General features: G+C 48.8%; 1 protein-coding gene across 1 annotated transcript; it reads right to left on the bottom strand.

Moving 5' to 3' along the window:
• Positions 1 to 1,452: 1,452 nt before the first annotated feature.
• On the bottom strand, positions 1,453 to 19,658 carry LOC119446163 (dihydrolipoyllysine-residue acetyltransferase component of pyruvate dehydrogenase complex-like). The gene is made up of 4 exons (XM_037710518.2): positions 19,412 to 19,658; positions 9,198 to 9,400; positions 4,542 to 4,637; positions 1,453 to 2,817 (listed from the first exon to the last, which is right to left on the bottom strand). Exons 1-4 carry the CDS (start codon positions 19,509 to 19,511, stop codon positions 2,575 to 2,577), a joined length of 642 nt encoding a protein of 213 aa, XP_037566446.1. The 5' UTR covers positions 19,512 to 19,658; the 3' UTR covers positions 1,453 to 2,574.
• Positions 19,659 to 20,433: the final 775 nt, after the last annotated feature.

Raw genomic sequence — 20,433 nt, 5'->3', positions numbered from 1 at the left:
AACTGAAAATAGTCGGGACCCCCATTAGCCTACCCTTGTCAGAATGCACGCTTGCATTGTAGTGGTTGTCATAAAACTTGCCTTTTCGTGCCAGTATTTGCGTTCTCCTCGTCAGCAACACCGAAAAGGCACGAAATAGGTCCTTGACGTGAGGTACTCCGAAGAAAGCGCGCCACGTACCATAAACAAACAAAATATCGAGCGCACGAGAGCTGCAGACATCCTTAATGAATGCAACATGCGCTACATTAAAAAAAAAAAAAAAAAAAAAAAAATGAAAGAAAGAAAGAAAGTCGCAGTACCAACACAGAAACGTGTGTTGTTTTTAAATTGATACTCGGTGACGGGGCATGTCCACTTTCGGGTTGACGCGACCATTAAATGAATGAAACAAGTTTGTTACGAGCCGCGCATACCCGTGTCTTATACATTTTTTGAAAGCCATCGACAGGCGCTATCAAAACGGATGCAAAAGTCAGAAAATCTATATTTTGGACCAAACAACCTTAAATCAATAAATCTTTGTTCTTATTTTACTATTATTATTTTTTTCTGTACGCAATCTCGGAGCATTTCATTGCTTCACAGGTTCTGACAAGCCTAACCTGGGTCACCAGAGGCAAGAAAATGGGGAAATGCAGGTTAACTTCGGCCAGATAGCCTTACAAAAAAAAGGCCAGAAAGAAATACAATAAGTCGCATTACAAGATTGCATTACACTTCGAATTTAGCAAATATAGTTGTCTTGCTGTGGGCAGAGGCTTGGCATGCCAGAAAGTAAAAATAATTAGATTCTGAACTTTTCAGATTATGAGGTATATAGTGTCCTATGGATAAATTTTCACCACCGGGAGGTTCTTTATCGAACACGTAAATCTAAGAACACAGGCATTTTACAGCGAAATCTGTATGTGGCTAGCCTATGCCTCCGTCTATCACCTGTACGCCGAGCACTATCATCATCAGCAAGGGCTCGAGCGTCGTCGTCTTCTTCCACAGCTGGCTCCGTTGCCGCTCATGATTACAGCGTAGAATTTCACTTCTCTTCTGCCGTCGCAGTGGGGAGGCCGCATTTACGGGGGCATTTATGAGCCATTGCTTAAAGGGGTACGAACCATTCATTGTCTTACCGTGACGGACAGATTTAATTTTGAAGCAATTTAATTTTGAAGAATCGACAATGCGACAATGCGACAGCGGCGGATTGTGGGTATATACCGTCAATGACGTCGTTCTCTTCGTCGTAGCCGAACGTCTGTGTAACCTCACGAAGAAACACAAAGACGTTACCAATAATTGAGAAAGACTTTAATGAACCGTCGGGATTAAATCAGTTATTAACACCGGGGCCGCACGTTTCAGCTACGCTGGTTAACCATCTGTACAGAGTGGTTGGGCGGTGAAAATTTTTAATGCACTTCGCCCCCATCGAAGCAATCATGCAAAGCACGGTCGAAGCAATCATTCACGACTTCTTTATTATCGGATTACTGTACAACACGACGTGGCGCGTGGTTACTCTGTTGAAGTCCGACGATGATGGGTGCGATCGCCATGCACGTGTGAGAATTTCGTCTCCCGTCTTCAGGTCACCACGTACGACGCCTATTCGACGTGATAGCACGTCTCTTGTGCTTTCGTAAGGTCTCGTGAGTGATTTAGTCATAGCCTCCGAGATTGCCGCGCACAATCCATGTCAATCATGGAATTAACTGCTCGTGCGATTCGGCCGTCTCCAGCGATAGTTTTTGGGAGCTAACCGATGTATGAGCAATGCACAAAGAAACGAAACATGAGGCAGACTTTCTTGTTTACGTCTGTATTCACTCGGATGGTGTGATAGCTTATTCTTGTCACACGTGACACGTGAATGAGCTAAATTTCAAAATTTTGGACTAAGCAGGCGTTTTCCTTCTTGAGAGGACCCCGCAGCAAATTCAGTGACCCATTTTTTTTTCTGGGTTACTGTTGAATGAACCTTCTTTTGCAAATGCGCTGCAACTCTGAGGTACAAATGCTGGAAGTAAAAAAAAAAAAATATTTGCTTCGTACTTTTATATGCCTCGTCCCCCCGACGTATCCAGCATCACCAGGCCGTCGGCAAGGTACCAGCCTGCGCCTGAGTCTATACGCAACACTATAATCTATTCTATTTATGTATTTCTCTCTCTCTCTCTCCTACCATTGCCTTGTTCTTGCACCGCTACCACGAGCTCCCGCACCGTGCAACTACCCTGGTTACCGCTACTGACGTCACGGCGCCGACAATGACGTCAGCAGCGACGACCGAAGAGGTTACGAAGAGGTAGGCGACAGAGCGCCGCTTGAGACGCTCTGGCTTTCGCTCGAGCTCGTGACCCTTACGCGCTGAGCAATATCGAGTGACGTCCACAGAATCACGACTGTACACACTTCTCCCGTTCGCTCCTGCAGGTCTATGTGTATAGGGGTCCATGAAGCCTATCTGAGGGAGTATTGTTGGAAGTTTACGATTGAAGAGTTGCGCAAGGCGCCTGCTCGGCAATCTCGGAGGCCAGTGTTGGGGTAGGTATACTTCTGCACAGTCTAGCTCTCTCAGGCTTTTTTGTGCTTGGCAGCGGCAGCAGCGGCGGCGGCATGAGCAGGGGCGGCGTTGGCTGCGGCCGGATGACCAGCCGCGGGCGTGGCCGCTGCTGCTGCGGCCGCGGGACCCGGTGAGACCGCTGCACCAGCAGCAGTACCCGCAGCACCGTGTGGTGCGGGAGCCGCCTGATCCTTGACCATGCACAGCCCCTGGTGACAGGCGCCGCTCAGCACCTGGCCGTCGAGGGTCCGGGTCTGCGAGAGGTGCCCAGAAGGGACCATATATATAGGAAGTCAAAGCTGCGTACTTACAGGAAAAAAATATTATTCTTAAAATAAGAAGAAATAAAATGTAGGAAAACGGAAGCACACATTGCTTACAGCAAAGAAACAAGCAAAAAAAAAAAAGAAAAAAGAAAAAAAAAAAAACGCGGAAGTAGGTAGAGTATAGGACACAGGATCAGCCAGCGCGGGCCCCGTGTCCCGCACTTTAATAAGAGACACTGTGCAACCTTTCGTGGTTTATCGTAATAGTTCCCGAACGATAATCTTCATCTATATATCGTGGGTGCATTTCCTTCCTTCAACGCTGCGCGCCCGCTGTATACTTTCAGGTCGCGAACGGCGGTGCGCGTATCAACAGCCATCGTAGAAATAAACGCACACTTAAGGCCGATGAAGATTATTAAGGCGAAAGCCTTATATGTCTCATCGTTCAGTCGACCTTCAAAGTTCTTGAGCGAAGACACGTCGGCGACACGAAAGGTGCAAAAACTATCATCATAAATGGCTCATACTCCCGTTAACAATCATACCCATGCACGTAAGCAAGATGGATGATAAGGGTGGATGACAAAGCGAATTAAGAGAATTAAGAATTCGAATAAGCGATTCAAGAGGTGGAATAAGCGAATTAAGAGGACGAGTAAGCGCATTATGAGGATGACTCAGAGACGATGGCTCAACGAATGAAGAGGAAATGACTAAGCGAATTAAGAGGTATGACTAAGCGAATTAATGTTATGAATTAACGTGTATAATTCAGTTGGCTAATTATAGTAGTTAATCAATGTGGCTAATTATTGCGACTAATTAAACTTGTCAATCAACTAGGCTAATTAACGTGGCTGAAGTAGAGAATGTGAAACAGAGTACGTCATGTGTCGGTCTTTAATGGATCGGTACTCGGGCTTTCGCCTTCAGGTCGTCTTAGCGGTAATATTAGAGACCTTGTGAATATTGTTTGGGGGCATGATAATATGCCCCAAAGTGTAAACTTTCTTTTTTAAAGTTTATGCTCCGTTTGCGCTTACGCTCTTTTCGCGCTGTAAGAAATCTGAATCTCAGTCAACTCGAACAGCTGTACAGTTGCTGCAAACGGAAGTTCACAAACACACACAAACGGCGGTTTAAGAGACCCGCCGTTTAAAAACAAGTATACTGATTTTGCTTGTTAAGAATGTCCTTCTTCTTTCTTGCGTTTTACGTGCCAAAACCAGTTCTGGTTATGAGGCACGCTGTAGTGGAGAGCTCCGGATTAATTTTGACAACCTGGGGTTCTTTAACGTGCACTACAACGCAAGCACACGGGCGTTCTTGCATTTCGCCTCCATCGAAATGCGGCCGCCGCGGCCGGGATTCGATCCCGCGACCTCGTGCTCGGCAGCGCAACGCCTTAGCCATTGAGCCTCCATGGCGGATTTGTTAATAATGAGTTTGTTAATAATGGGAAGGGGGGGATGAAGGGAACACCTTCTGCCACGAACTGCAAGTGTCACACTATATAGAGGCGGACACTCGGTGCCAGCAGCACCCGGCGTTCCCATGGTTCTCGCATAAGTACTGACCAGTGACAACGCCGCTTAACTTCGACAAATAACACGTCGAAATGTGACGTATTCAATACGACATGACGGTGCGCAAATTTCGGAGACGTTGCAGGTCTTTGCTTAGTCCGCAGATCATGCGACAGAGCTCACCTTGCAGGGTACGCCGTCCTCGCCGTCAGTGAAGATAAAGTAGGCCCCCTTGCCTTCGACCACGTACTCGCAGTTCACACGGCATTCCGAGAAGAGCTGCGACGGAAAAAAAAGTGAGGCTTTTGTCTTGTTTTCCCGCTGGGAGCTCGAGACGCGAATCGTAACTCGGTAACCACATGGCGAGAATTTTCAATGTGTTTTAGGAGGTAGTGTCGTCCGGCGTCGGCGGGTTTGAGTATTAAAGCGAAGCTTTTTTAATGCGAAATGGCTCATGAAGTGGCTCATGAAGCGGAAAATCCGGCGGCGTGGCCGGAGATGGTACACAAATTACGTGGTCACAGAGACAGACCGCCCGCCAGGTGATGCTTCCATTGGTGGAAGTGCACGCGACACCACGTGCGCTTCCGTAGACAAAAAGCATGTAGACTCAACTGAGTCTGCATGCTTTTTGGTACGCGGTGAAAGTGCTGTTATCACAGCCGAAATGCGTGCCACGGCTTATCGCTTCAATTGGTGACTGCAGACTACACACTGAACGCATTCTGGTCGGGACCACAACGCAGTGACCGCGCAGTGGAATATGAAACGCGCCGATGCCGGGCGACACCGCAAAGTAGCCAGAAATACGTTGCATGTTGTTGTGGCAACCGCGCTTCCGCGCACACGATGATGACGTATGATTAGTAATGCACTGTGTGTCTTCCCCTTGTACAACGAACGAAGACGAAATGTGCAGAGAGGGCGAGAGAGAAAAAGTGGGTGTCAGAGGCCGCTCTAATGAGCAGCTAGGACACCGACCGACCGACTGATTGCATCACCGACTGACTGGCTGACTACGGTGTAAGAGAACACATTGACCACCTATATGCATATTTTTCAATGGAACTGAACTAGAAACGTTGACGACTTGTCAAGTTCGACAATCAATTGTCGATAATATTCGATAGTATGCGCGATAATCTTCTTTTCTTTTTTGCATCGTGTTCTCTGATCTTTCGCGGGGTCGTTCGCGTCATCATCGTCGTCGTCATCATCAGCCTATATTTATGTCCACTGGAGGACGAAGGCCTCTCCCTGCGATCTCCAATTATCCGTCTTGCGCTAGCTGATCCCAACTTGCGCATGCAAATTTCCTAACTTCATCACCCCACCTAGTTTTCTGCCGTCCTCGACTGCACTTCCCTTCTCTTGGTACCCATTCTGTAACTCTAATCGTCCACCGGTTATCCATCCTACGCATTACATGGCCTGCCCAGCTCCATTTTATTTTCTCTTAATGTCAATTAGAATATCGTAGAATTAAAATGTTGTTCCAATATCTTATCACAAATCAGAGAGTTTAAAGACAGCTTTTATTCTCCTACCTGTATAACTTGCGAACGCTACTAATTGCTGAGCGCAGCTGCTCCGTTTGTGGTATTTTCGCGGAAAGTTCCGTGCTTTGGCGGTAAACGAGCACCACCTTCCACCGACACAACTTCTGCGGAACGACGCTACCATACAGCCGCCTTTCTAATTAAATTGCACCCAAATATCCTCACTACCCCAAATATACGCCTTCAAGTGCATACGATTTCTTTGCCTTCCTCCTTGATATGGCGCCTCCGATCGGCCGCTTTCTCGCCGAATAAAGTGGGTCGATCCCGAAGATATGTTATTAAAACTGGGCCGTAATCCGCGGCTACGTGGATCACGCGATGGGGTCACGTGGTGGGGTCACTGCGTATATATCGCGCCGCTCTCTTCCCGAATGTGTCAGGCGCTTGCCTCGTCCTTTAGGCGATATTATATAAAATGTCGCTTAACGAAATTTTAGCGAATTTCAAAGAAGCGAACGCTGTCTTTGGCCATCACTAACGAACGTTTCTATTGGATTAAAAAAACAACACGCTTTTGTTCGTTTTTCAACTCGCTTGAATTTGCCCGGAGTCATCGTCGCCGTCTGTAGTAACACATTAGATACGAACGAGTTCGCGTCGATATGTGCTATGGACTGTATTGGAGAGCCACCACCACCCTTGATGAGCATATTCTGCACTTTTCCCTTGCGCGCCGACAACCATTAATCACCGCGGAGTCGTTAGAGAGTCTGCTCTATGGTTGTGTGATACACGTGTGCTTTGGCCAAGGTACACATTTTATCGATGCATGCGAAGAGTAACTGCCAAACGCCGTCAAAATGCGGGAGACCATGGGGCTCCCCGCGAAAAGGCGACGAAAGAGCGCACTTCGCGATACGCTTGTGGGGAACTATATGAGTGGTCCACTCCCTGTAAGGCAGGGCAGTCGAAGTTGGGAAGTGGGCCGAAGGCAATGTGTGATAACAGATACGTGTCGAACTCGAATCACGCGGGGGCGTAAAGGGGCGCTGACGCGTTTGTATACAGGGTGTTTCAGCGAACACTTTCAAATTTATTTAAGGTTACCTGTGGCAGATAGCCCAATTCTAGTTAATGAGGTGGTCTACTCGAAGAGGCGGTCATTACTTGCACAAAAAATTGCAATGCATAATCGACTAATTAACAAAAATTCCGTAATTAAGTTTTTAACTAATTACCTGATGGCCCATATTGCAATTTACAAATTGTAGCCGTGGAGTTCGCAAGGCGGATCCACTTAGAAATATTTCTCAGGATGAAGCCAGTTTCGAGATATTAATTCCCAAACTTTGCGGAGAAATGCAGTGGCGTTCCAGTTAATTTTGTGCTTGAATGCATAAAGCGACGTTTTCTTAAGATACTAACTGGAACGCCAATGCATTTCTCCGCAAAGTTCGGGAATTAATATCTCGAAACTGGTGTCATCCCGAGAATTCGTTCCAAGTGGATCCGCCTTGCGAACTACACGGCTACAATTTGTAAATTGCAATATGGGCCATCAGGTAATTAGTTAAAAACTTAATTAGTGAATTTCTGTTAATTACTCGATTATGCATTTCAATTTCTTGTGCAAGTAATGTCCGCCTCCTCGTGTAGACCAGCTCATGAACTAGAATTCTGCTATCTGCCACAGGCAACCTTTAAGAATTTTTGAAAGTGTTCGCTGAAACACCCTGTATAACAAAAAGCGTAAAAAGGACAAAGCAACGCACAGATACGAACCGTCACCAAGTAAGAGAAAAGGGTGAAGAGAAAGACGAGCCTCTACAGACTTGCTCATGCCCCATAGTGGGTAGGGGCCACATGCTTGATAGGAAACAAAGACACTGCTTCGAGCTTGAAACTGCTCATCTATTTTTTGAGTCGAGCCGATCATCGTGTCAGTAGCGGCGACAGACGCCACGAAAGCTGCGATGAAGTACTAATAATAACAATAACAACAACAATAATAATAACTAATAACAGCTGCCGATGTTAGAGAAAGAAAGAAGAAGGAAAAAATTTCACCGACGATTACGACACCGCCTAATTTTAGCGCAGCTGTTTAGGTGTTTTGAATTCGCGATATACTGACGCAAAGAATTTGAATCTGAACGGCAGGGTCCTCTCGGCGGCGGCGCTGAGCCTCTGCTCGGGCAGCTCGTTTAGCAGCAGCGGCAGACGAAGCACTTCCACCGGTTGCGTCGCTCATTGCTGAGAAAGAAAGCGTCAACACGGGAACGCGTGGCTCACGCAGAGCGCATTCTCTAGAGGCGGCGGCGCAGGCGAAGTAGCGCATGCGCAGTGGGTGCGAATTTTACGCCAGCGCTTTGTTTCCGGTGGACGCTCTCGCCGCATGCCTTAGTATTGACGTCATCGGTGACCGGGTGACGGCGCATGCTACTAAGGTGCCATCTCGTAGGTGGTCGCCGCCGTGGAGCACATCTCGCGTGGTACTTCGCTTTCCTCTTCACCATTTCGCCATATATACTCTCCTCCTCCGCTTTCCTCCTATAGTTCCGCTGTACACGCCTCCTCCGCTTTGCTCCTCGCGTTTTCTTCGCTATCGTCTTCTTTCATCCTCCGCTGCACTCAGCGTTTGCTCTCTTTTTTTATCCTTCGGTGGGCTCGTTCGTTCTGCCGGTTACACAGAGTCGGCCAACGCAGGAACGGGAAGAGCTGCCCTCTAAAAAAGAAAGAAATGTAAGATATACGTACGTGTAACCAGGAGCCGTATTTTTGCTCGATTACTCTCTGGTATTTCAGTTCCGGTGCGCATTCATTGGATAAGACAGCAGACAGAATGCCTATCGCCACAGTGAGACACCACTCTGCACGTTACGTCACGCAAAATAAAGTGTTTCTGAAAGTGATCAATTGAGAATACGGCCCTAGAATACTATACCTTACCAGAATACTATATACCTTACTTTTTGATTCACTAACTGCAGCGGTCATGTGTTCTGTGTGCAGTACATGACCTGACCAATAAAGCCGTAGAGTTGGCCATACCACGTAATGGGGGGGGGGGGGGGGGGTTGCGCAGAGTAGATCAAAGTCTGTTACAGTGGCAGAATGGGTGGCCAAGGAAAGGTAAATGCAGTCGAAAATGCCAGAGGATTCGGTGGGCGTGATGAGATTACTAAAATTCGCGAACACGTAGATTGAAGTCCGCTGACACAAGACAGGTGCCAGCAGCGATCACTGGGAGAGGTCTTTCGCCCTGGAGTGGACGTAAGACAAAGACTGCGCCAGCGTAATTGTCCTTCGCGCAACACTCCCTCGTAAGCCCCGTCACCTTGACGTTGGTGCACTTGTGTGTCTTGTGCTGCGCCCCATGCTGTGCCATGCCGACTTGACCGTGGCCGGGCGCCGCCGGCGCCGCCGCCCCCGCGGCCGTCGCACTCTCGGCCGTTCCATGCTGCGGCGTGCCGCTGGCAGCGGCGGCAGCGGGAGCCGCAGGGGCTGCACCCGCAGCTGGAGTCGCGCCCGTGGCCCACGCTGAAAGAGGGAATAACGTGCGTGCTTTGTACGCAAAAGGTCAAAGAGACCAAATGAATCGGAGCCAGCAGGCAGGCAGCCCTCTCCGACAAGCCTGCGGCTCGTCCAAATGTAGCCGCAAAACGAGCGCAATTTTTCACCCTGAAATAACCAACCGTATGCCCGAACAAAGACAGCCTCAGCCCGAGCCAATGTTTCGACAAACGCACTTGTCCTCGTCAGGGGTTGACATTTGGGCTTCGGGACGGGACTTTTCCCTTAAGCGCCAGCTGTTGGCTCAGTTGCGTAAAAACACCACATAAAAAAAAAAAGCACTAGAAGTTTTAAAGAAAAATAAGACGTTTCGGCTTCCGCACATCTCCCATATACGACGGCCATTGTTGATCAATTCAAGTCTCCCATTTCTCTCCGAACCCTTTGCCTTTGAATTTTGCCCGAAAGAATGTGTTTAGAAATCTATTTTTCTCGCGAGATGGATGTAAGCTGCATCATTATAGGAGATGGCCGATTGTATAAGAAACAGTGAGAAAAGACAAGCGGTTAGAAAGTCGTGGTGGCAGTGTGGTTACGTTAACCCAGGACTCTTTTGTGTCATTAAAGAAACACTGAATGAGTTTAGACTGAATAAAGTATTCTTTAAGAAAACTCGTATTTTCGTTAACTTCTCGGTGATAGGTTGGCTACTAGAAGAGAAAATGATGGAAGTTTCATTCTTAGATCTCGTATCGACAGCGCCTCTACGTCACTGTGACGATCACGGATTTCAAAAAAATTCTTTTTTTTTTCATATTTTGGGTCACTGTATCTCAGAAAAAAAAAGAAAAGAAAGAGAGAAAACTAAACTTTTTAAACTGAGTTTTTATGTTTTTTAAAGTAAAATGTAGTCTATCTTTAGTGATATATTATTACATAAGGCCGAGAAGACGCTGTCAAAATTCATCACGCCACGACGTCATGTAGAATACACTACGTGACTTCAATATCAATTAAATTAAATTAAAATAAATTTAATTATGGGGTTTTACGTGCCAGAACCACGATCTGATTATGAGGCACGCCGTAGTGGGGGACTCAGGAATAATTTGGACCACCTGGGGTTCTTTAACGTGTACCTAAATCTAAGTACACGGGTGTTTTCGCATTTCGCCCCCATCTAAATGCGGCCGCCGTTGCCGGGATTCTAACCCGCGACCTCGTGCTTAGCAGCCCAATACCATATAGCTATAATAGGCAAGCACGGCGGGTTCAATATTAACTCTGTGTTTGTCTGGTTGAGTTCATCGCCTCCAGGTCGCTGCAGCACTCCGACCACTGACGTGTACGCCTCCGCTCACCTTAGATCCACCAGCATGTACTGTAATACCGGACACGCTACAACTCTCTGTTAGAGAGTTCTAGGTTGTCCGTAAACCCATAGACCTTTGCGGCTTACCGAAGACTTAAACGGGAGCGGCTTAATTGGTGGCGCCACCTGGTGGCGGATAATTTCACTCAGAGAGGAAACAACACAGCTATTGCAGTAAACAATCATATTATACAGCGAAGCTGTATTTAGTTAGCCGATTCTTCCGTCCGTCGCCTGTACGCAGTAACTGTCATCATCAGCAATGGTTCGAGCGTCTTCCACAGCTGGCTCGTTGGCGCACCTCGGCGCAACCGCGCGAACGCGCTCGTGCCACTGCTCCCGCGTTCGTCGTTGTCGTCTGCTACAGCTGGCTCAGTTGCCGCTCATCGTTCCAGCGTAGCAGTTCACTTCTCTTCTGTCGTCGTAATGGGGAGGCCGCGTTTACGGGAGTATGAGCCATTGCTTAGGGGGGTATGAGCCATTCATTGTCTTACCGTGACGGACAGATTTAATTTTGAAGCAATTTAATTTTGAAGAATCGCAAGCGGCAATGCGACAACGGCGAACAGCGGCCATATTCCGTCAGTGACGTCGTTTTCTCCGTCGCGGCCGAACGTGTGTGTAACCTCATTAAGAAACACAAAGACGTAACCAATATTTGAGAAAGACTTTAATGTAACGTCGGGATTAACCAAGTGATGAACACCGGGGCCGCACGATTCAGCTTCGCTGGTTAACCATCTGTACGGAGTGCTTGGGCGGTGATTTTTATTATAGTGAGGTGCTGGTGTAATGTGTTGGCGGTGACGTAAGTTTAACAAGCTGCCTTTTTTTTTTTTTGTACGGGTCTTCGACGAGAAAAACCACGTAATACGAAAACGTGTCTCACGCGTGGTGGTTGGACAAAGCGTCACTAGATGTCGCCACCACCAGCGTTGTGTGCAGTTCAAGTTTCCGGTAATTCGGTATTTCGTGAATGTTAGTGCGTTTACTGACAAGCTAAATCTCTCTTAAACCTAGCACGTTAACTTGACTTAACACTTACGTTTTAAAGGGCTACTAAAGATGAAAGTAAGTTGAGCTGTATTAGTAAATTACTATTCGACAATTCTTGAAAAGCCACACTCTTACTTTCAGAGGAGGCTTGAACACTTTGAAAAGATGCACAAACGAAAGACGGGTGGCGAAGCCGCCTTGAAGTTCACGCACCAGCTCGTCATGACGTCATGGAATTTCACGCCGTCTGCTCGGACCTAGTTATTTTTTTTTTGTCGGAAAAGATGGACCACATTGTATTCTTCATAAACCAGAGACTAAACTTAGCAAGTTTCAGTGCCACTATGGCCGAAATACGAAAATAAACAAACAACTTTGAAATCTGTGACGTCACACTGACCTACCGGCGTTGGCGTTTCAATGCGGAATAAAAATATTTCACGTTCATTTTGTCTTCTACTAATCAACCTATAAGCACTAAATTAATGAAAATGGTATTTTGAAAGAACACTTTATCAGTCTGAATGGATTAAGTGTTTCTCTCGAGTGTCACTTTGAAAGTGCATTCTGTAAACGCGAACGCGCGAGTGACCGAGACTCATGTCGAAAACCTTAGTGGGTATTCTATGCAGCTGTACTGGCGGGCTGAATGCCTCATGATTGAAAAGGACAGTTTTATTTTTTTTCGACTTCCGCAACTTCTGAGCTGCGTAAGCGATTAGAAAAGTCCGAATACGTGGTTGGGCAACTTTTATTGGTGCGAACGCTAATAATACTGAACCTTGAGCTCCTCCGCCAGGACTTTCGAGTTTGTGCGGTCAGTTCTTGCTCATCAAGTTCTCGTGCGAGTTCTTTCTCGTAAAATTTGGCAAAGTTCGCCTAGCCACAGCAAACATAGTCTCCCGCTTATGCAAATGTAAAGGCTAATAAAGGCTGTTCCTTACTCACAGTAAGTACCACAAGCTTCAAACAGAAAGCACACGTGCGCCGTCCAGCACGCCTTTACATTTTTCCGCAATAGGGGAGCGCAACGGAGAACAATCAGTGACTTTGAGCAGCGCAATAACAACAGCTGCGACACCGCAGAGCAAAAATTTCTCGTGAGCGAGAATTCACCTCCGGCGCCGCGGTACCGAAAAAGAAAAAAGGAGGAGTAGGAAAGGTTCAACATTATCTATAAGCAGATCCTTAGCAAGCATACATCCACATCATGCAGCGTCTACTGAAACACGAGTCCCTAAAGACCCTGCGATCATTTCCAAATGTAATCTAAAGCTCGTGCTGGAACCTCCGCAGCGATCACTCAAGTCTGATGAAGTTTGCCAAATCGGTTCTGAGGAATCCCGCAATGTGGAGGAAGTGTCATGAAGGCGAAAAATTGTCATCCACCCGAATGTTGCACGAAGCCACAAAGGAAACCCATACGGGTTTCTCAGAAAGAACGCTTCGTAGTTGAGGAAAAAAAATGTCTGACGTTTAACTCCTGTGAGCGTAGTTATCTCGAGCGAAAGGTCTGGTTTTGCAAAGACTATGCGCACAGTGTTTCATTATTGGACGCTTCCGCGCTTGGTAAGATTCTCTATAACGTGCTAATCTGGCCTCCCTTTGCTCAGGTGTTTCAGCAGCCAACTTTGCCTTTGCTTGAGATTTCGCAGCCTGCCGTCTATAGCTATGTCTACTGGATGATTGAATTCAGCCAGTCGCTTGCTCTGAAGCGCTCGCACAGACGGACCGCCGCCAGCGCGCCATTCATGGCGAGACTGAGCCACAAAGCGCCGGCGAAGCAGCCGTTAAACCCTCGCCTAGTCATGTGGTACCGCAGCGGCAAGGCTCCGAGCTACCGCAGTTGCGATGCCTCTCCGCAGCGGATCACGTGGTGTGACGTCACACCTACCACACTTGCGCTCCGGCGGCTCAAGGTCATTGCGACGCGATGAATGACCTTGCCAGACATGGCGTAGTAGAGCTTTCGCTCTAAAATTCGTTCCGGTCCGGGATTTGAACACGGGACCAACGCCTCTCAAGGGGTGATCGCTCTACTATCTGAGCTAACGAGGAGGCTAGCAGATCGCAGCGCGAGGGCTCGAAGAACAGTGACGCAGAATGTTGCAAGTAAATTCTTCGGAATTCTGTAAGTTGGAGGAAGTATCATGAAAGGGAAAAACTGAATTCTGATGAAGTTAACACGAAGGACGTTATACACTATTCGAAGGCTTTCCACCAAGGTTCACTGGAAATTTGGTGAACAATTGCGGGCTCTGAGATTTCATCACACAGTCTATAGAGCAGTCACACAACGTCTACTCAGTTCTTCTGAACTTTCACCTCGAACTTTCACGTCGTCTCGACTGCCTATGGCGATGTGCTGAAATGTCGCCGTCGCACAACGCCTGTGACGTGCTAAATCGGATGGGCAGAGGACGCGGATAGGCGTTGTTGAAATCTTAACTGTATATAATTTCTTGAAAGGGAAAGATTGCAATTCACCCGAATGTAGCATGAAACTGCAAAGGAAACCCATACGGGTTTCTCGGAAAGAACTCTGGAGCAATGACCATGTACCGAACGAGTGGAAACACGTGGAAATCGTGACCATTACCAAATCCGGCAAGAAGCCCGCGATCGACGCCCTGCGTACCATCTCGATGACTTCGTACCTCGGCAAGCTGTACGAGAGGGTGATCGAAGTCCGCCTCCAACACTACATATAGAGGATGGTGACCTCTTCCCGCATACCATACGGGGCTTCAGGCCGGGACTTTCTGCGCAAGATGCTTTTCTAATCCTAAGGGAAGAAGTTCTCAAGGGCGTCCCGAAGGGAGGAGAATACCTCCTGCTCGCACTCGACCTGAAAGGGGCCTTCGATAACATCTCTCACGAGGCCATTCTCAAGGGACTGAACGACATCAGCTGTGGGGAGCGCATCTTTAATTTAGTCAAATTGTTCCTGACGGCCCCGTCAGGAACAATTTGACTTAACCATCGGAATAGGCCAGACTCGATCGGATACGATTAACGTGGCGAACAAAGGAACGCCGCAAGGGGCGATAGTCTCCCCGATTCTTTTCAACGTCGCGATGCTAGCGCTGACCAATGAGCTGCGGAAGATCCCGGACCTAGGTTACGCCCTGTACGCAGACGACATCACGCTCTGGGCCACCAAGGGCTCTCTTGCGCGAAAACAGGCGACCCTTCAGGAGGCCGCGATGGCCTTGGAGAGATTTGCGGCAGCGAGCGGGATGCGTTGCGCGCCCGAGAAGTGCGAGGTGATGCGGGTGCATGGAGGAGGACTCTATGTATAAGTCCCCCAGCCCTCTCGACCTCTATCTTGAGGGCCAGAAGATCACGGAAAGCAATAAGACTAGGATTCTGGGTTTTTGGATCCAGAGCAACCTGAAAGCCTCCTACACCATCCAAACCCTAAGGCCCGCCACCAACCGGATCTCGTGGATTATCAAACGAATAACAAGAAGCCGCAAGGGCATGCGAGAAGAGACCACACTCCGCCTCGTCCAGGCCCTGGTGATATAGCATGCCGTATCACTACCACTCGCTAAACAAACGCGACCAAGAACAAGTCGATGCCATCATCAGAGGCACGTACAAAACGGCCCTGGGTCTCCCTGTCACTACCTCAAACGAGAAGTTAGCGGCTCTCGGGATCCACAACACCTTCGCTGAGCTGTCGGACGCGGTTATGGCTTCGCAAAAAGCCAGACTACAGAACCCGACGGCGGGCAGAGCCATCCTCTACCGGACCGGAATGGCAACGGAGCTCCGTGCCCTCGATGGGCAACGATCACTCCCGCCCGAGATCAGAAGCAAGATCCAGGCGAATCCCATCCCGAAACACGTGCGTCATGAACTACACGAAGGACGACAAGGCGCGGGTCGACAGACAGCGCCGACAATTCAAGGGTGACCCGTACGTAACATACGTGGACGTGGCGGCGTACCCCGTAGGGGGCCTCTTCGCGGTAGCCGCCGTGAACGGAAGAGACAACTCCTTGACGCTCGCGGCCTCCGTCAGGGCAGAGACCCCAGCTGCGGCTGAGACCATAGCCGCGGCACTAGGAAAAAAAGCAACAAGACAGGCTGGGCAGGGAAGTTCATGTCGTTACCGACTCGCAACAAGCCCGCCGTAACTTTACCAACGGACGAGCACCACTGCTGGTGGCTCAGATTCTAGGCCCGAGGCTGCAAGAATCCCATCAAAAGTCGTGGACGCCGGGCCACGCGGGACTGGAGGGGAACGAAAGGGAGAACGCCTTACCTCGAGCACTAATCAACCGAGCGGGGCAAAACCAATCGTCTCATCAATCCCCACCCTTTACCTTCGTGCCCCTGCCATCCAATTACTGAAACCGCCTCGAAATCCAGCGGCTCAACCGCAGGATTTATCCTCCCCCTCACAAAAAGCTCTGCACTGAAGAGGCAGTAGCTCTCAGACTTATTCAGACTAACACATTCCTAAACCTACACAGACACAGAAAATGTACCCACAAACATATCGCGGCATCTGCCCCTGGTGCGGCGACATACGCCCTACACTCTTTCATATCTCGCGGGGGTGCGGGGGCAAACCTCAATACTTAAAGACGCCTAGCACGTCATTTGAGCGGTGGGAGGTACAGCTGACCGGCGATACCCTGGCAGGGACAAGAAGCTCTCGTCCAGCAAGTTCGTCGAGCAGCGATGGCGAGTGGAGTCCTGGAATGAGCACACCACCCACTCGACCTCAAGAGGAACGACCTCGATGGTTCAAATAAATGTGTGCTCTCTCTCTCTCTTGAGAGTTGATGATGTTAGTGGTGACCATACGTCATGACAGACAAGAGGTGTCGGATTGCGTATGCGCTCTTACCAGCTCATGCTGTAGATGTGACCATACGTCATGGCAGACAAGACGTGCCGGAGTGCGGATGGGCTTTCAAGAGCTGATGCTGTAAAGCTGACCATACACTGGGGTGTGATATTCTCAGGTGGAATAGACACGTGCTGTTCGTGCTTTCTGAACTGGCAACATGGTAGTGGTACACACTTTGCTTCGTATTTGTGCGTAGTTAGCAAGCAGTCGCGTAGCGTCATGTTATGACGCTAGGCAATATCACGTCATCATGCTCCCGCGGCACCATCTTGCGTCACCTACCAGGAATACATGCGCATTGTTCTTCGCCTTATAAGAAGAATTTACAACAAGAGACACAGAGAAAAGGTGGGCAGGTTAACCAGACGCCAGTCTCCGGTTTGCTACCCTGCAAGCGTGTTGGAGAAAACGGGATTAGAAAGAAGGGAGGAGGAGAGAGAGACAAAACGATATTCAGTGCCACTCCACTCTGTGAAGGTGGATGACCAGCGAAGCTGTGTATGGGGTGATTGACCGTTGCTCCGGTGAAACATTCCAAGTTTGCGGGATCGGGGCCAAAGGGACGGTTCGCATTTCTTTCCGCCTCGCGGTCCTGCCGGGAAGCACGCTTACGCTTGGCGTCCGCGGCCCGTTCATCGTCGGTGGTCTCCTTCCACCGCCGCGCCAATTCTTTCCTCCGCGAAACCCCGGAGATTTCAGTGGGCGCAACAAGGTGGCGCTACGCGTTGGAGAAATGTGCGCTTCAGCGGCTGCCGCAAGGTGGCGCTACGCTCTGGAGCGATGTACAACGGCGCTCAACGCATCCTGATCACATACAAAGGCACACACGCGATTGTAGAAGAAAGACTAAGTTTTATTTTATTTTACAGTCCGGCTGCCCAATCGCGACGCGCGTACTAGCGCGAGAGACGCGTGGCCGCCGGGGGAGAAGCTACGGCACGTTATGCGAAAGCCCCGGATATTTCAGTAGGCGCCACAAGGTGGCGCTACGCATTGGAGCGATGCAACTTTCAACCGGCGCTGCAAGTGGGCGCGACGCTGCGGAGCGATGTGCGCTAACGCACAAAGAACCTACACACGATTATAGAAGAGGCTATGAAGTTTTTTTTTATTAAAGGCGGGGGGATACGCCAATCGCATTGCGCGTACTGCGCTGACTCGCTCACGTGGCCGCCAGGGTGAGCTACGTGATGTAATGAAGAAGCAAACATAAGGTCCTGCGAAAAGCGCGGTGTGGTGCACAAGTTTTTTACGATCCTCGAAGTTTAGGAACGCCGCCATCCCGACGTTTTCATCCGACGCCACAAGGTGGCGCGACGCGTCTGAAATTGTTGATCTACTTCCGTCTCTTGCCGGACGCGATCTCCTGAAATCTAGCCTATAACAGCTTCTCTGTAAAAAGTTAGTAACTACTATTATAGGCGTGTACTGAGTGCGGTGGATGGCAAAAAAGCACAACAATGCTTTAACAGTCCTCTGACTGGGATATTGAGTCACGTCCATGTTCGAGGATTATCTCTTCCGACAGACGACGGTCGTCCAACTTGTTGAGCACAGCGGTAAGTGAGCCGTCTCTGTGCAGCAATACTTCGAACACTGACACATAATCTCGTTGCATGGCTTCCTCTTCATCCGCAGTGATCACAGCTATAGGCTTTGGTGTCGGCCATTTCTATGCGGAAGGCGTAAACATTGGTGAATGCAACGGCCAACCATATACTGCATTAAACGTTAATGTCTTATCGGGCATGTTTGATATGGTACGCGAATGGTTAAGTTAGAGTCCAGGGCATGTAGGAGCGCATGTCTGAAGTTGGTGCCGTTCCAATCAAATAGCGCGTGTAAGATTCCAATGTGAGCAAAGATATTTGTCAAACGCCACACGTACGGGACATTGATTATTAATATTACCTGCTTTTGCTAACAGCGGTTGACGGGTTGAAAATTGACTGCGTAATGACACCTAGGACAGAAAATGGGTAGATGCCGATTGATGTGGTGCATCAAACGTGCAGAACCTGTTGCAGCCAACTAACCTTACCTGTGTTTGCCAACCTATGTCTGCCAACAAGAAACCAACAGTTTCCCTATGACATGTTCAGTTCAAAAGTTTGTTTTCAGGTGACTTGCATGTTGGTAATTAGGGGCTTAGTTTCGTTCGCAAACGCACATATAGTCTAAAATCCCCAATTTCATGGGGGTTGAGCAAAATCTGGAAGTGGTATCGCTGAGGCGCCCTGATCTAAGCGGACTACTAACAACTTCGGTGGTACTTTACTTGAATTTATTAGTTTATTTAGTCAAATTTATATTTTCTGTACGAGAATTGGAGTATAGCCGGAGGCGTATACTGCTTCCAATTTCTCCAGTTTGACCTCCCCTCCCCTTTCCTCCACGTAAACCTAAATGCATACTTTCCTTTCTGTGTATTGAAGGAAAAGCGTTGAATTGATGCGCATTTGTGAAAACTACGGTTACAGTACTCTGGGACCGGGATCCTACATAACACCTGTACTGGTTCCAGGTCTGGCACACCGATCTCCGCGTCGTTTCTTGTTTGTCATGACAAATTGCCGTGCCACAATTATATGACTTAATCATTTCGCAGGGCCGTGTATATCATTTAAAGACAGTTTGTCTAACTGCAGTTCGTCAAACGGCTGCCATACGGCCCCTTCAGTAACACTCTTTGCATTCCGCGACACACATTCTAAAAATTGTTAGCTTCCGAGCATCTCCCGAAAGGGAAAAAATAATAATCTCGGGAGCCGTATAGACGGCGTTGTCGGATACGGCGGCTCACCTGCGGCAACCTGGAGCGCTAGGACGAGGCCGAACGACTTGAGGCAAGCCATCCTGAAAGCCGCGAATGATTCTTCCGCTTGCCTCCGCCGCCGCAGCATTTCGGTCGCCGAATGCGAAGAAGACCGAGAAACGGGGGCGAGCACTCCTTCTCAGAATAGCGAAAAAACAACAACAACACAAAAACAAATTAAATGAATAAATGCTAAGGGTGCGCTAGCTGAGGCCCTCGCAACTCCACCAACAAGTCGGCGTAATTGCTACGCGCTATAGTCACGGTTTTACTCCGTGCATGTCATCTCTGGGCATGCCCACCGGCCTGGGGCTTGACTGGCTCGAGGGTTTTTGGCTGTAACCCTTGGTCTATGAGCGAGTGCGCAAAAGGCTCCTCGCCGTGTCGCTCTGCGCCTTACTTCACTCACCTTCCTCTCCTACGTCGCGTTTTCTCTCCTACACTTGGCTTTTTAAAAAAAATATTTGATTTAGTTGTTTACCCTCGTTCTCCCATACACTCTCGCACGCATCCAACTTGCGAAGCGTACTACACATTCGCTCACTAACTCGCTCGCTCGCGCGCACCTGAGGCGGCGGCGGCACTCTCACCTTCGACGCAGCTTTTTTTTTTTTTTTTTTTTTTGTTTTTTGCGAGCGCATTCGCGGTGTAAAAGTAAATTGCGGTTCCGCCGGGGGAGAAAATTGCGTGCGCAACGATCACCGCCCCAGAGTCAGTCCCGGGGCTGTCAACCGGGTTTTCTCACATTTTTTTTTATTTTTTACGTCGGTGTCACAGCACCTTCGTTTTCTCCTCTACCCTAACCTTCTGCCCTTCCACCGACCACCCACCCTCTGCCCTTGTCTCTCCATCTCGCTGTGTTTTAGGCTTTAATTAGACGGTCGCGTTCCGTCACGCTTCGCCTTTCGTTTGCGCTTGTTCACGTGTAGGGTGCCCTCATAAGAAATAAGTGTCTCAAACAATTACGTGGCTGCACACTCCAAGCCATAACACGCGAGCACGCAATTTGG

This window comes from Dermacentor silvarum, chromosome 3 (assembly GCF_013339745.2).
Source record: "Dermacentor silvarum isolate Dsil-2018 chromosome 3, BIME_Dsil_1.4, whole genome shotgun sequence".
Classification (NCBI taxonomy): domain Eukaryota; kingdom Metazoa; phylum Arthropoda; class Arachnida; order Ixodida; family Ixodidae; genus Dermacentor; species Dermacentor silvarum.
Note: the sequence above shows the minus strand (reverse complement) of the source record. Positions and strands in the feature narration are given on the sequence as shown.

Excerpts from the sequence above, each read along its gene's own strand:
- LOC119446163 (XM_037710518.2), bottom strand. The coding sequence starts at position 19,511 with ATGCTGCGGCGGCGGAGGCAAGCGGAAGAATCATTCGCGGCTTTCAGG. Across the intron at positions 9,401-19,411 it reads AGCGCTCCAGGTTGCCGCAG|CGTGGGCCACGGGCGCGACT; the intron begins GTGAGCCGCCGT and ends TCCCTCTTTCAG. Across the intron at positions 2,818-4,541 it reads AGGACGGCGTACCCTGCAAG|ACCCGGACCCTCGACGGCCA; the intron begins GTGAGCTCTGTC and ends CACCTCTCGCAG.